Source organism: Phytophthora infestans, genomic scaffold, assembly GCF_000142945.1.
Source record: "Phytophthora infestans T30-4 supercont1.117 genomic scaffold, whole genome shotgun sequence".
Classification (NCBI taxonomy): Eukaryota; Oomycota; class Peronosporomycetes; order Peronosporales; family Peronosporaceae; genus Phytophthora; species Phytophthora infestans.
Genome location: NW_003303642.1, coordinates 210,391 through 222,808, shown reverse-complemented (window position 1 = coordinate 222,808; position 12,418 = coordinate 210,391). Strand labels below are relative to the sequence as shown.

Genomic DNA, 12,418 nt, shown 5'->3' with positions numbered 1-12,418 from the left:
GTACTCAGCCAGCTCGCCGTCGTTGTAGTTTTGGTAGGCTTTTGTTCGGTAGAGAGAGCCACGGATCGGTAGGGTCTCGGTCGCCGTTTTGTTGCGCTTTTGCTGCTGCGGAGGATTTCCCAATTCTACACATTTATTAACGCGACGGGGACGAAGGTTTATCGCTATCAATCGAGTAACATTTGGAATAACGGGCGGCCACCCGAGATTCCAGCCAATGAACGAAATAGTCGTTCTGCATCACTGTGCGACAGTGTTGCGTCATTGTTCAAGCTTGAATTTCCTGCCAATGGGGTTGAAGCTTGATCTTGATTGATCGAAATTCTAGAACTTGTGTCTGGAACGACAGCAGCCACGTCAGTCGCAGACTGCGCCCTGATTGGGCTCATAACCAGTGGTGACGTAGGGTTCGTCACGGGGGGATTGTTCTCCATGTGTCGATCGCTTCTAAGAGTAGGAGCCATGTAAATGTAAATACACTTAAATGTCAACTTTAGGGAAACTAATCGGGAAGTAACGTAAACACGTAAGTGCCGGGGCAAAAGCCCGCGACAGGACTGCGGTGTCTGGGCGAGGCTGCTCTTCTCTGCTGCTCTCTGATGAGCGGGCAGGAGTCAAAACGCAGAGTGTTGGAGCAGCCTCCGCCAGAACATCGCTGTACCGCAAAGTAGATTGGTATACAAATAGCAAATAAGTCAATACTAAACTCTAGATAAATGCACTCTCGTTTGAGTACACCATCTTGGCAGCGCACAGCCAACGATGTCCTTGTGCATACAGTCCTTGGTATAGTCCTTCGCCATTGCACGCATGTGTACTCAGTGTAGCCGGTTGTAGTGCAGCCGCAAGCTGCACTGCCAGGCGCATGAGTGTCCTTGGGATGTGTCTTTGCAGACACTGGCAGTGGACGGTGGCTCGTAGATGGGGGCACCGGACACTGGCAGACTGCAATGCACTGGCGCTCGACACGCAGGTAAGTTTTATAGCTCACACCCAGCGGGGCGTGGTGGTGAATTTTTTAAGGTGCTGAGACAGAATTCTTGTGCCATGGCGACACTGTATTGTGTGCGTAAGGCGCTCTCCTTTTGGACGTTTTAGACATCTGAACTACTTAAAACCTCGGACTGTTTTAGGCATTCTTTATCCGGCCAGTCTACAACAATCACAATTTAACATTGCATCCATGTTAGCCTTTTACTTTGCTCAGGCTTTACAAAATTTGTAAAACAAATGTACTTTTGAAAATGCTTTAGTTCTGTATAAGACATGTACAGACATGTACAGCTAATTTGAGCGGGTTCGTGCGCTTTTGCTGGATCGGAGGCCTTCACAACTCCACATCGCTACCAACGCGACGCGGTCGCTGGATGTCGCTATCAACCGGACGGTAACCAGCACTGTAAGACGTGTAGCCATCATGCTCTGCGTAGCCCTGTGACGCTGGTCGAGAGCTGCGCGATCCATTGGAATCGTTCGTGCCATCGAGACTGCGTGCTGGGAGGCTACTTGCTGGAATACTCCACGACCCAGTAACTCGAGCAGTGCCTGCATCAGATCCAGCCCTGCCCTCCTTTGGTCCCGACGAGTACAGCTCCGACGCTGCATCATAAGGAGGTGGTGGAGGATAGCTGTAGTTGCTCATATCAACGTTGTTATTACTCTGTCGACGCCAAGCAACGACTGCGACAACAACAAGCGCAACAACGACTACAACGCCGCCCACAATGATTCCGATGATGGCGGCCTGCGATATTCCGCTGTCGTCATCGGTTGTGGTGGTGGTCGCTGGTGCCTCCGTTGTTTGTTGTTCCTTGGCTTTGGTTACTGTGAGCTCGGTGTACACAGCGTACGCAAACTGCTTCGACGAATTGGTGTCGGGCATAATGATGTGTGCAAGCACAGAGTGGGGTCCAGCCGTTCTGAATTGCACCGAGTCCTTAAAATTGGCTACATTGTCGGTAAGATTGGCAATCTGATTTGAGGTCTTGTCCTCAGGCTGTTCACCGTCGTCGAACGGGTCGCAGTCCGTCTGGTAAACGCAGGAGTGCACGTTAGAGTGCACAATTTGCGCCGTTCGACCACTGCTGTCCTGGCCGTAGGAAAGTTGTGTCATATTCACGAGATTGGTGCCACTGAAATCGGCGTCGACTGTCCAAGTGACGTTCACGGGTGTGTTCACCTCGACAGTCGTCATGTCCAGCGAGACGGTCATAGCGATGGGGCAGCCGTTGGTACCCGAGTACTCCTGTGTGCGATCCAGCTCGGTCAGCTTGTAGTTGGAGGCCGGCTCATTTATATGCCAGCAATACGTCGTTTTGCCATTGTGGTCGTAGTCTACAACAGTAAAAGAGTTAGGTAGACTAACCGCTTAAGTGTATAAGGGTAACTTACTTGTTCCGAGAGCGGTCACTGTCAACCAAAGTGCCGTAGAAGTAGCGACAGCCTGCAAGAAGCGCGTCATATTGATTCGTCAAATGCGAAATAAGTGTTTAACAGCCGAAGAATGCCGAAGGGGTCTTACTCGAAAGACTTCACCCATGCCTGTCAATAGGTACACTTTTGACTGAGTTTCAATAGGGAAATTGCGCTGACTCAAACAGCGAGTAACTTCAATTCCGCTCTGACTTTGCACCACTAAACTTGAGATGTAGTACGGTAGTTTTCGTAGAGGCCATCTGTGCGATCGTTGCATGTCTGTTTGTAAGCGAAGCGCAGCGCCCCGCTTATCCCATCTGGCCGTTCGTAACTACGCGGCGCCTGCACGAAGAGGAGCGACTTTCACCGCCAGTCCTCGTCGTCCTGCCAACCACCCAAAGACCGAGAAAATGGCGGCGCGTATGAGCGAGATCGGCATGTCGGCCGTACGGGCCAGCGAAATTGGCATGCGTCACAGCGCTGCGAGTACGTCCTCTAGTCTCCCCTGCTGCTATTTAAGCCAATAACACATCCTCCCGCCACTGCCCCATCACACTGACGTGTTTTTCTTTGTGTATGTCGCGCTACTGTACCAGATCTGCAGATGATGGTCGGGACGGTGGCCAACAAGGCGCACGGTATCGCCACGATTATCTCGCGTAGCTCCGGCCGCGGCCGCAAGGCACGAACCACGAAAACTGTCCCCACCTCCAAAGCAGAGGATGATCTCTCGCCCATGTCAAAACTCGGCGAGGTGTCGGAACCAGAGGCTGAGGTGCCCGAGGCAGAGACGGATCCGCTGAAGTCGCAGCAGGAAAAGAAGGACGAGCAGGAACAGGAACCGGAAGAAGAACAAGAGCAGGAACTGCTGCCTGTATTCCCTTGGGAGGTCCGCACAGATGATGGCCTTACGAAAGAGAACGTCACCGTGAAGAAAAAGATCCTAGAGCTCGCGATTTACCGAAGGACATTTGTGGAGCCTGCAGATGGGGAGGAGGAATATGTATTCGACTACGCTACATTGAAGGACGTGGCGATGGAGTTACTATTGAGCAACCCCAATCTGCGCGAGAAACGAGAGACGCTGGTGGAAGCTGTGCCTGTACCTGTTGTCTCCGAAGAACTTTTCTGGCGCAACTTTTTCCTACGCTGCAACGCTGTTCGTGTGGCGGAAGGTATGCCGTCTTATTTGCCGGAGGTGACGCAGACGCCTCTGTCTACAGGACCCTTGGCCAGACTTCGACGTGGGCTTTTTGGCAAGAAACCCGTGCTCTCGTCCGCCAGCTCGGGCAAGTTCAGCCGTAGTTTCTTGCCCGTCGGTCGCTTTGCCCCATCGGAGAGTAATAGGACGACGCCAAGGGAGGACGACCTGAGTGATCTGGAGCTAGACGTGGACGGCGAGATCGAGAAGGAGCTTGTTAAGCGACGCCCGTCCCGTGCAGTGGAGCTGCACCTGCGTCTGGTGCCCCCAGCTCAGGATAACGACGCTGAAAGCACTGCTGACGAAGAGGAGCAACCAGAAGCCAAGCCGAAAGAACCTGAAGATACTCCGGATGCCAGCAGTCCCAAGGAACCGGAAGAACACGCCCCAACTCTCGTGTAGATTGGAAGAGGGATTACATGTGGGTGGGCCCAATTGTTTGTAGGTATCGTTTTGTGGCGTCATGTGATTAAATAAAACAAGCGTTGCTGTAGTACATGACAAGTGACTAACCTGGACGTGGAGTAGTGCACGCCGATGACGAGTTTTCAAAATGTGTTTGTAGCAACGCAACCTCAGTCGGAGTCAACGTAGTTGGAATTGACTCGACCAGCTTCGTCTAGCTGGAGACTCGCTAGCCACAGCGCTGGTCTCGCGCAGTCGATAGGGATTTGCACCTCAATCGCTGGACCTCCACCGTAGACATTCTGGTAGTAATCCCAGCTCTTCTTGTTGATCATCCTGAAGTCCTTCTTGATGACAAGACCGGATTTAATTTGGAACGTGCCGTCCATCAGATCGTCCGAAATGAGAGGCATATTGTCTACAGTGCCAGGACTGTGAGCCTCTTCGCCCTTGTACGTTGACACAAAGAGTAGCCAGGCACGGATCCAGTCTGCGTTGACGGCAAACCATATCTCGCCTGGCCTTGGCTTCGTCTGGTGAAAACTCTGAAGTTTACGCACTTCGGCGCGGATATCGTGCACCACAAGGGACTTGGAGCTGCGTCCGAACTCGTCCTCATGGGCCACGAGCGTGTTCACCATGTTGGACACACGACCATCAGTCATCACGGTATAGTTTGAGGGAACACCGTAGCCGTTGAAGCGAATCAAGAGCTTGCCTGGCTTGCGATTCGTCGGGCCTTCCAGGGCTTCCCGGCGGACCATCTCATCGGTCGGCAATAAATGGAACTCTTGCTCATGTGGCGGTTGCTGTAGAAAAAAGAACGTTACGGTGCCAATGTCAGTCATGCGCTACTCTTTCCAATATTTTAAGCTGCAGCTAAGCCCACTCACCATCTTAAGCTCCATAATGTCTCTCAACGACAGCATCAGCTGACCCATATCTTTCTTGACGAGACCAAATTTTTCGACGTGACGCACAGTGAACAGCACACCCACGACCTTGTCGGTGTCCACGTCTCCGAAGTCAACGTCGAACTTCCACATGGGGTTGAGGGAGCCCTTGATCACTCGAGACTTGAAAGGCTTTGTGGCCATTCCATGTTGGATACCCCCAGCGGGTAGTGACGATGTGCTGTTTCTGTGAGAGCGTGGCTGTAGTCCGGGTGGCGCCTTGAGATCGTTGCCCATGTCCCAGCCGATGCTGCGCTGGAATTGAAGCGAACCGTCGTCATGAATGAGCGAGACATCCACCATTGGATTGCTTGTAATACCCTTGTGCATGGGCCGCAGATCGATGGCGGACACGACGCGCACGGACACGACGCAGGGCGCTGCCATGGCGTCCAGTGCGGCCGAGCCAGGCACCAGGAGCGGCTGGTCGTGGCGAGGGGTTAACTCCATAGCGCCGAAGCGGTCGGACGCAGTCGTAGACATCATAGCGCTGAGTGCTCGCACAGTGAGAACGCTGCCGAGAGGGTGGGACCACACCGCAGGAAAGCAAGTGCACACAAAGTGCTCAGCGAGCGACCACTGCGACACCGCGTTAACGGCGGGGATGAAGTGACTATGAACAGAGAACGCAGTCCGACTCTATCCTTTGTTTTCAAACCAAATATAGACATAAAGATATTATGTGGTTTCAAAGGCGGATTTCGTCCCTAAACTGGCAAAATGGACTTCACTCTGTATAAGAATGAAAGTCACTTTGCCAATTTATACGTTTTACCGCTCTGTACCTACTGAAAAAAAGACGCTTGTTCCTACCCAACGCACAGCGTGGGTAACCCCACCTATTAAATACATTGTAGGCTACATATATTGCTGAAAACCAGGCGGCCGTCGCAGCGCCAGCAATGTCCACAGCTTCTTGTTGGCGTGCTTGCACCGATCTCCCGCGTGTGCAGCTAATTAATGTTAACACCGCTACTCATGTACATGTACCAGTATCACCGTCAGTTTTCGCCAATATGTCTGTCGCCCGACTCTAAAATGGTGTGTGTCGCTATCTTCAACAGTCGCAGTCATTGTGATAATTGCCGGATAATAAGCGATCCAAGATGGAGCCTGGACGCCACACGTCCAGCGCTGTGTCCTCGGCATCAGCGTCGCCCGTGTCATCGCCGCGTACTCGCAGACCGACGACCACCACGACGGACGAAATTCTCTATACGCAGCCTGCGAGCGTCCACTTTGGAGGCTTTGAGCTTGGGCGCTCCGTCCAACAGCGCATCCGCGTTCGCAACAACAGCGCCAAAGCCATACGACTGCGATACACGTTTCCAACTGGAAAAAAAGGGTTCCGAGCGACGTTTGCCAAGGTTGATCGACCATCGTTCGTGTCGGCGGGGCTCTGCGAGGAGATTTTGGTGTCGTTCACGCCACCTACCGGGTTCCAGTATTACTACGACTGCATCCAGGTGCAATGTGAAGAAATTGCCTACGGTTCCAATACCGACGTGACTCGTAGTGGATCCACATTGATCCCGCTGCACGCATATCCAATGGTGAACGAAGTAGCGTTTCCAACGCGGCTGGACTTTGGTGTGGTAGCGCGTGGTACCTGTGCCCGCAAATTTCTTGATATCACGTGCTCCGTTCCAGTTGAGTTCGAGTACGAACTACGCGTCACGAAGCCGCATCCGGCGTTCACGGTATTTCCACTTACAGGTTCCATCCCTCCTACCGGTGAAGCGTGTATTGAGCTCGAATATCGACCACTGCAGTACGCGACCGCAAGTGCCGAGTTAGAATTGCACGTCTCGCAACTGGGATTCGTTCCTCGTATATGTACCCTAGTAGGCTCGTCCTCCAGCACTGCAGTCGGTGGAAGTACAACCGTGGAGGTTGCACAGCTGAAAGGAGGCTCACCAGCGTCTCCAGCAGGGAAAGAAAGGTCAGGACGCCAAACCGCGGAGCAGGCAAAAATAAGCAAGGCCAGCACACCAAGAACTGAAACGAAGACTCGAAGAAAGGAATACGCGAAAGTAGAGCCTCAGTCCGACGAAGTCAACGAGCGAGAGGAACTTGAGAAGGTACGGGGTATTGAAATCCCCCACAATTTGAGCTCCGTCACAGGTGTGACTTTTGTGCTAAATCAAGAATCGGGTAAATTCAAGCCTAAGGACTTGAAGAAGGCCATCGCCAGAAACCGTGCACTCCAACAGCAACAACGAGAAGAGCAGGCTAAACTGAGCACAGGGAAAGCTCCAGATGATCAGGACGAAGATGCCGCGACGTTAAACTTTCACGCTCTTGTGCAAGAAGAAGAGGGGTATCTGGAAAGAACACGCGTCGGTAAACAGATCAAGGATATGTTCTTTCTTCAAGAACTGCGGGAAGTGGCCGAGGCCGAAAAGACTCTCGAGTTCCAGAGCCACAAAGTGCACCTCGGGCAGCGGTTGCTGTCGAGTAAGCAAGTCGGTTATCTAGCCAAGCTTCGAGAAAAAAACTCTCGTGTACTGACAAATCAGCAACGAGAGCAACTTCGCACGATGTTCATCAATGTGCTGTACGATCCGCCGGTCGTTTGTGATCAGAAAAACGATAACAATCAGCTTCTTTTGCTCGGAGAACTTAAAACTGCAGTGCTTCCAGCTCACTTCATACCAGCGTACACCCCGGATTTCAAACCATACAAGAACGATCTGTGGGCACGACGGCAGCGTCTACTGCGTCGTCTAATTCGTGCCGTGTCAACGTGTATGTTGCGCCTTAGAGCTCAGAAGCGCCTCAATCGTATTCATGCATGGCTTGATGGGTCGAAGACTCGGGCTCAAGTGCGCGAAAAGGTTGCGCTGGACTGGCAGTCAAGTACTCAAACCGGGTGTATCGCTGTTCCCGAGGCAGAAAAATACAAGGTTTCAATGCAGAAGGCAATACAGAAAAGCAATGAATCAGTATCAAACGATGACAGTAGCCGAAACTATTTATCCAGTTTCCCCATAATCGAAGAGAGCACCACACAGAAGCACCGCGAGAGTATTGATGTACCAGCAGATTGGGGACTTAAGTTCACATCGTTTACGTTCATGGAACTCAAACCTCGTGATGAATCTCTTTTAATGGGGCATGAACCTTTTCCCCTGCCGGCACTTCCGACGTATGTGCCGCTGCAACATACTCGTTTGCTTCGTCAGGGTGCCAAGGACGAATTCGGGGTACTTGACTCGTTACTGCTCCAATCTCCAGCTTCAAAGGTTGATGTTTTCTCTACAGATGATACCAGTATCGATCAAACACTATCTGGTAGTGCGCCGTCAATGCTGGAAATGTTGCCATCGGACATTTTCCAACGGCCACAAGCTAGTGTGCGACCACTTAAGGAATTGCCAGGACAACGTGAGACAGAGTCAAGCTACGCCCTGCGACCACGCCGAGTGTTTCGTACGTTTCCGACTTATTTTATGGCTTGGCAGAATTCCCAGATTGGACTTCAGTCCGTCACAGGGTCACATGATGGAGTAAAACTCTACTTGTCGGACGCGTTTCTCAGCTCTACCGACAGAAAACAAGTTGAACCAGTATTCCCTTTTGCTACAGAATTCTCAATTACTGCGAATGGATCAATGTTTGGAGACGCATGGAATTTGGATTACAACACTGTTCCTCCGCTTGCAAAGCGAGCAGATGATATTCCGAGTTTGTCGGATAGCGAGAGTGACGAGGATGGAGGGACTGGAGAGGCCCATATCTCGTGGAAGCATGCTCTTGAGTTGTTTGAAGACCCCTCGGCTGGCCTAAACGATGATAAACCTTCTAGCATTTTTGAAGACGGTGAGCTTTTCGGATGCGAAAAGGGAGTTTTCAGCTTCCAGCGATACCGCCATTTGATTCGGCAAGAGCGTGCATACAACATTCACCGGCAAAAACTATTTGAGCGGCTTCCCGAGGTACGAAAGCGTCAAACTCACCTTGTAGTCCCGACAAAATATAACTGTTTTATACTGCGCTGTAGCTGCTTGATGCCGTCTCTACCCAAATTGAGCATCCAGACTACGCATTTGAGGTGCGAGGTCATGGTCCAGAGCGGCCGCTGCATCAAGCACGACATTCCAATTAACGAAGAAACCAACAAATACATTTTTAGTCTGTTTTCAGTCCACTGTTGTCGATGTTAAATTAAATGTCGACAAACAAGGTCAGAATGGGTGCAGCCGTATTGCTTTATAGCAATATAAAATTTTATCGAATATGTACAAGTATTAAGATTTGCTCAAGGAAAATCATGTTAGCTACTAGCTAACATGATCTCTCTAGCTACTAGCTCGAGAAATCTTGGTTATCTGGGATAAATGGTCAGATCTTTGCGAAGATGTCGGTTAGATTTATAATACCACGTACTAATACTATATAGTACTTTGAAGTAATATTTAACAAAAAAGCAGTACGGCTGCACATCAACTAAACTTCCACCGACTATGTTTGAGACTGAAAAAAAACAAGGCATGGAGGGCCCTCAAGATATGAAACGTTTGGCGGGACCCCGGGGTCCCACCGGGACCCCGGTATCCCCATCAGAAACCGGTATCATTTTTAAGTTGATTTGAAATTAGTATGACTGAACTTGAAGTACTTATTCTTTCTGTTGTGTGTGTGACGTGAAGAACTGCAAGATGGAAGGTTGGTTACTGCGTGGCTTTGCTGAAGTGCTTGTCTTCTTTTTCAACTTCTTCTTCTTGTTGCTACTGTTGGTGTCACTGGACGTGGCCTTGACATTCTGTAATGACTCTGGTACGTTTGGATAATAGTGCAAGTGCTGAGAGGGAATGGAGAAGTATTTAGCTGATAGTGATTTTAACTTGCTCGCTGATAGCTCCTTGACAGGGTGGCGAGGGAGTCGCATGGATGAAAGAGACGCTTCAAAAATTGTCTTGACCGTGGGGCCGAATAGATCCGCCAGAACAGCTTTTCGAACAGCTTCAATGTTTCCAGGGGCAACCATCGAGAAAGAAATAGAGCTTTCATCCGACGTTCCTGCTGTACTACGAGCAGTACAAACTCCACAATCAATCTCAAAAAGGTAGTTTCAGGTGGAGCCCCCAGGCGGTGGGATAAAGTATTTGCTCAACAACTCGTTCCAGCCCACATAGAATGGTCGATTGGCATCAGTGTGATCTCAAAACACACCCTGTACACTTTTCACCTTGTTCACCTCTTTAATCAATTTTTTTGGTGTATATAAGTTCAATCCTCGAGTTGCCCGTCGACACCAAGCAATAACGCGGTCAGCAATATTGTGAGAGTGTCCAGGTAGTAAATAACAAAGCACTACTTTCTTGTAGGGAAATACCACCGAACGAAATGCGAAGAACATTAAAACTGCTTTCGATTTGTTCTGCCCCACACAATTGTCCAATGTACTGAAGCTCACTTCAGGAGGTGCGACCTCGTTGTGCTTAGCCCGTGATATAATTGAAAGAGGGTAGTTCAAGCGTAAGCTACATAGCGCATTAGCATATTTTCCTTGCGCTCGCTCGTCATAGAAATACACGTTGTTGACACCATTGCTGATGTCTGCCACTACAAAGTTCTGCAAAATGAGATTGCTGTTGAAATAATCCGCCGAAGGGCGAACATGACCATAGTACGGCATGGATATTCCACCTCCATAATCTTCTGCCTGGATCTGAATGACACAATGCGCCGTTAAAATTGAATCTTCTGCATTCAATGCTGATGATTCGATTTGTTGGCAAATTTCCATTTCATTTTCGTCATGACACTGTAAATCAGGAAGATCTCCACATTCGGAAACTGCATCGTAAGTATCAGGAATAATACATTCGGGAAGGCTTTGTTCTGGTGCATGTAACGCTGAGTAGGATTTTATAAACGAAGAAATAAATCGCCGTTGGCCCATGGCACTATCGAGATGCATCTGTTTTTTTAGATGAAGAGACTGCCGCTCATCATCACTGAGATCAGGTTGTTTCAGTTGAATATCGATGCGTACGCAGCAGTCACAAACATCCTCAGCGGTGCGAGTAAGACGTACAGCAGGGTATAAGTAGTGAACGTATTGTAGGAACCGGGAATAACTCATGACACGCGCCGAAGGGTTTGTACGAGTAAGTTCTTCTTCATACCTACCGTGAACGACTGTCCATTTCAGATTAGGCTCGGTGAAGTACTCCCGAGGTTGTCTATGAGCACACGGAAACCCGTCTTCAAGTATCCAAGTCTCACAGTGTTTCTTCAGTACAGCAATATCATCGTCACTCAGTGCATGCCAAGGTCGTTGTGGCTCGCGACGAGTGTGTAGCGTTTCAACTCCTTCCTCCAGTACTTTCCGCAGTCTTGCAATGCGGCTACCACCCACAGGTATAACAGCTCGAATTTCTCGCTCCGATAATCCTTGTTGAAGAAACTGAATGACTATTCCTTCTGACTGTTGCCACTCGCTTCCATCTCGCCTTGTATTCATTTGATCCCAGTCGTTACGAATCTTCTTGACGGTATCTTCGCCTAGCTTTTCACATACACGTATATACGCGGTCTCTTTCCTGTCGACTCGTTTTGCACGCTTTCGAGGCGGGACGGTTGAACGTGGGCCGCCAGACGCCCGAGACGACATTTTCCGCAGCGACACCCGATCGAAACTGAAGATTAAGTCACAAGTCGCGACTGCCCAAAATAACACAATACCGAGCATAATTTATGCGGTCCCGCCAAACGTTTCATATACTACTAAAAAAGTATTAATACGTAGAAGGGTCCGAGAACTAGTAGTATTCAACACATGCCATGTAGTAATAGCATCTTTCATTTGGTGTGTCGTACGAATAGCAAATGAAAAAAGGATTGATTGACATCAAACGTTTGGAGTCAGCTTCTCACCGCTTAATACACTTCCAGCACGTAGCGGCCTTCCTCGCGCATGCGTTCGATCGTCGCGTTCGCCTGACGACAGTCCAGTCCACCAACTTGAGTGAACGAGCTCACCAACGCTTCACGTACATCCGCCACAGGCCACGTCGGACCACACAGGTAGAAGTGACCGTTCTGGCGCAACAGCAAGTCTGCCAGAATCTCCTTGTCCTCAGCGATTTTATCCTGGATGTACACCTTGTGCTCCTGGTCACGCGAGAATGCGCAGCGAAGGTACGTTACCAGACCGTCTGCCTCGAACGCGTCCAGTTCGTCGCCATACAGATACTCCTTGGCCTTGTGACGACTGCCAAAGTACAGCGCGACTGGACCGACTTTGACGCCCTGTGAGCGCAGGAACGCACGCTCCTGGATGAACGCACGGAACGGAGCCATACCCGTACCCAGACCCGCCATCACGATCGGGTCCTGCGGGTTCGCAGGCAACTTCATTACCGACGAGCACACAGACACCGAGAGCTTCTGTCCAACCTTCACACCTGCCAGGAAGCGCGTGGCCTGGCCGATG

The 12,418-nt window shown here is 50.3% G+C and overlaps 6 protein-coding genes across 6 annotated transcripts; 2 read left to right on the top strand and 4 right to left on the bottom strand.

Annotated features, from left to right (window-relative positions):
* Nucleotides 1-1,236: 1,236 nt before the first annotated feature.
* Nucleotides 1,237-2,461, bottom strand: PITG_20079 (uncharacterized protein; the record flags this gene model as incomplete). Its single annotated transcript, XM_002895952.1, has 2 exons — nucleotides 1,237-2,334; nucleotides 2,392-2,461. The coding sequence occupies 2 exons, from the start codon at nucleotides 2,459-2,461 to the stop codon at nucleotides 1,328-1,330; spliced, it is 1,077 nt and encodes a 358-aa protein (XP_002895998.1).
* A 364-nt stretch (nucleotides 2,462-2,825) lies between these two features.
* PITG_20078 (uncharacterized protein) lies at nucleotides 2,826-4,018 on the top strand (the record flags this gene model as incomplete). The annotated part of the gene is made up of 4 exons (XM_002895951.1): nucleotides 2,826-2,901; nucleotides 3,012-3,190; nucleotides 3,278-3,708; nucleotides 3,757-4,018. The coding sequence occupies 4 exons, from the start codon at nucleotides 2,826-2,828 to the stop codon at nucleotides 4,016-4,018; spliced, it is 948 nt and encodes a 315-aa protein (XP_002895997.1).
* A 173-nt stretch (nucleotides 4,019-4,191) lies between these two features.
* On the bottom strand, nucleotides 4,192-5,460 carry PITG_20077 (uncharacterized protein; the record flags this gene model as incomplete). The annotated part of the gene is made up of 2 exons (XM_002895950.1): nucleotides 4,192-4,830; nucleotides 4,915-5,460. 2 exons carry the CDS (start codon nucleotides 5,458-5,460, stop codon nucleotides 4,192-4,194), a joined length of 1,185 nt encoding a protein of 394 aa, XP_002895996.1.
* Nucleotides 5,461-6,080: 620 nt separating this feature from the next.
* PITG_20076 (uncharacterized protein) lies at nucleotides 6,081-9,345 on the top strand (the record flags this gene model as incomplete). The annotated part of the gene is made up of 3 exons (XM_002895949.1): nucleotides 6,081-8,406; nucleotides 8,599-8,912; nucleotides 9,280-9,345. The coding sequence occupies 3 exons, from the start codon at nucleotides 6,081-6,083 to the stop codon at nucleotides 9,343-9,345; spliced, it is 2,706 nt and encodes a 901-aa protein (XP_002895995.1).
* A 703-nt stretch (nucleotides 9,346-10,048) lies between these two features.
* Nucleotides 10,049-11,065, bottom strand: PITG_20075 (uncharacterized protein; the record flags this gene model as incomplete). The annotated part of the gene is made up of 3 exons (XM_002895948.1): nucleotides 10,049-10,085; nucleotides 10,146-10,642; nucleotides 10,778-11,065. 3 exons carry the CDS (start codon nucleotides 11,063-11,065, stop codon nucleotides 10,049-10,051), a joined length of 822 nt encoding a protein of 273 aa, XP_002895994.1.
* Nucleotides 11,066-11,805: 740 nt separating this feature from the next.
* PITG_20074 (flavodoxin-like protein) lies at nucleotides 11,806-12,342 on the bottom strand (the record flags this gene model as incomplete). The annotated part of the gene is made up of 1 exon (XM_002895947.1): nucleotides 11,806-12,342. One exon carries the CDS (start codon nucleotides 12,340-12,342, stop codon nucleotides 11,863-11,865), a length of 480 nt encoding a protein of 159 aa, XP_002895993.1.
* Nucleotides 12,343-12,418: the final 76 nt, after the last annotated feature.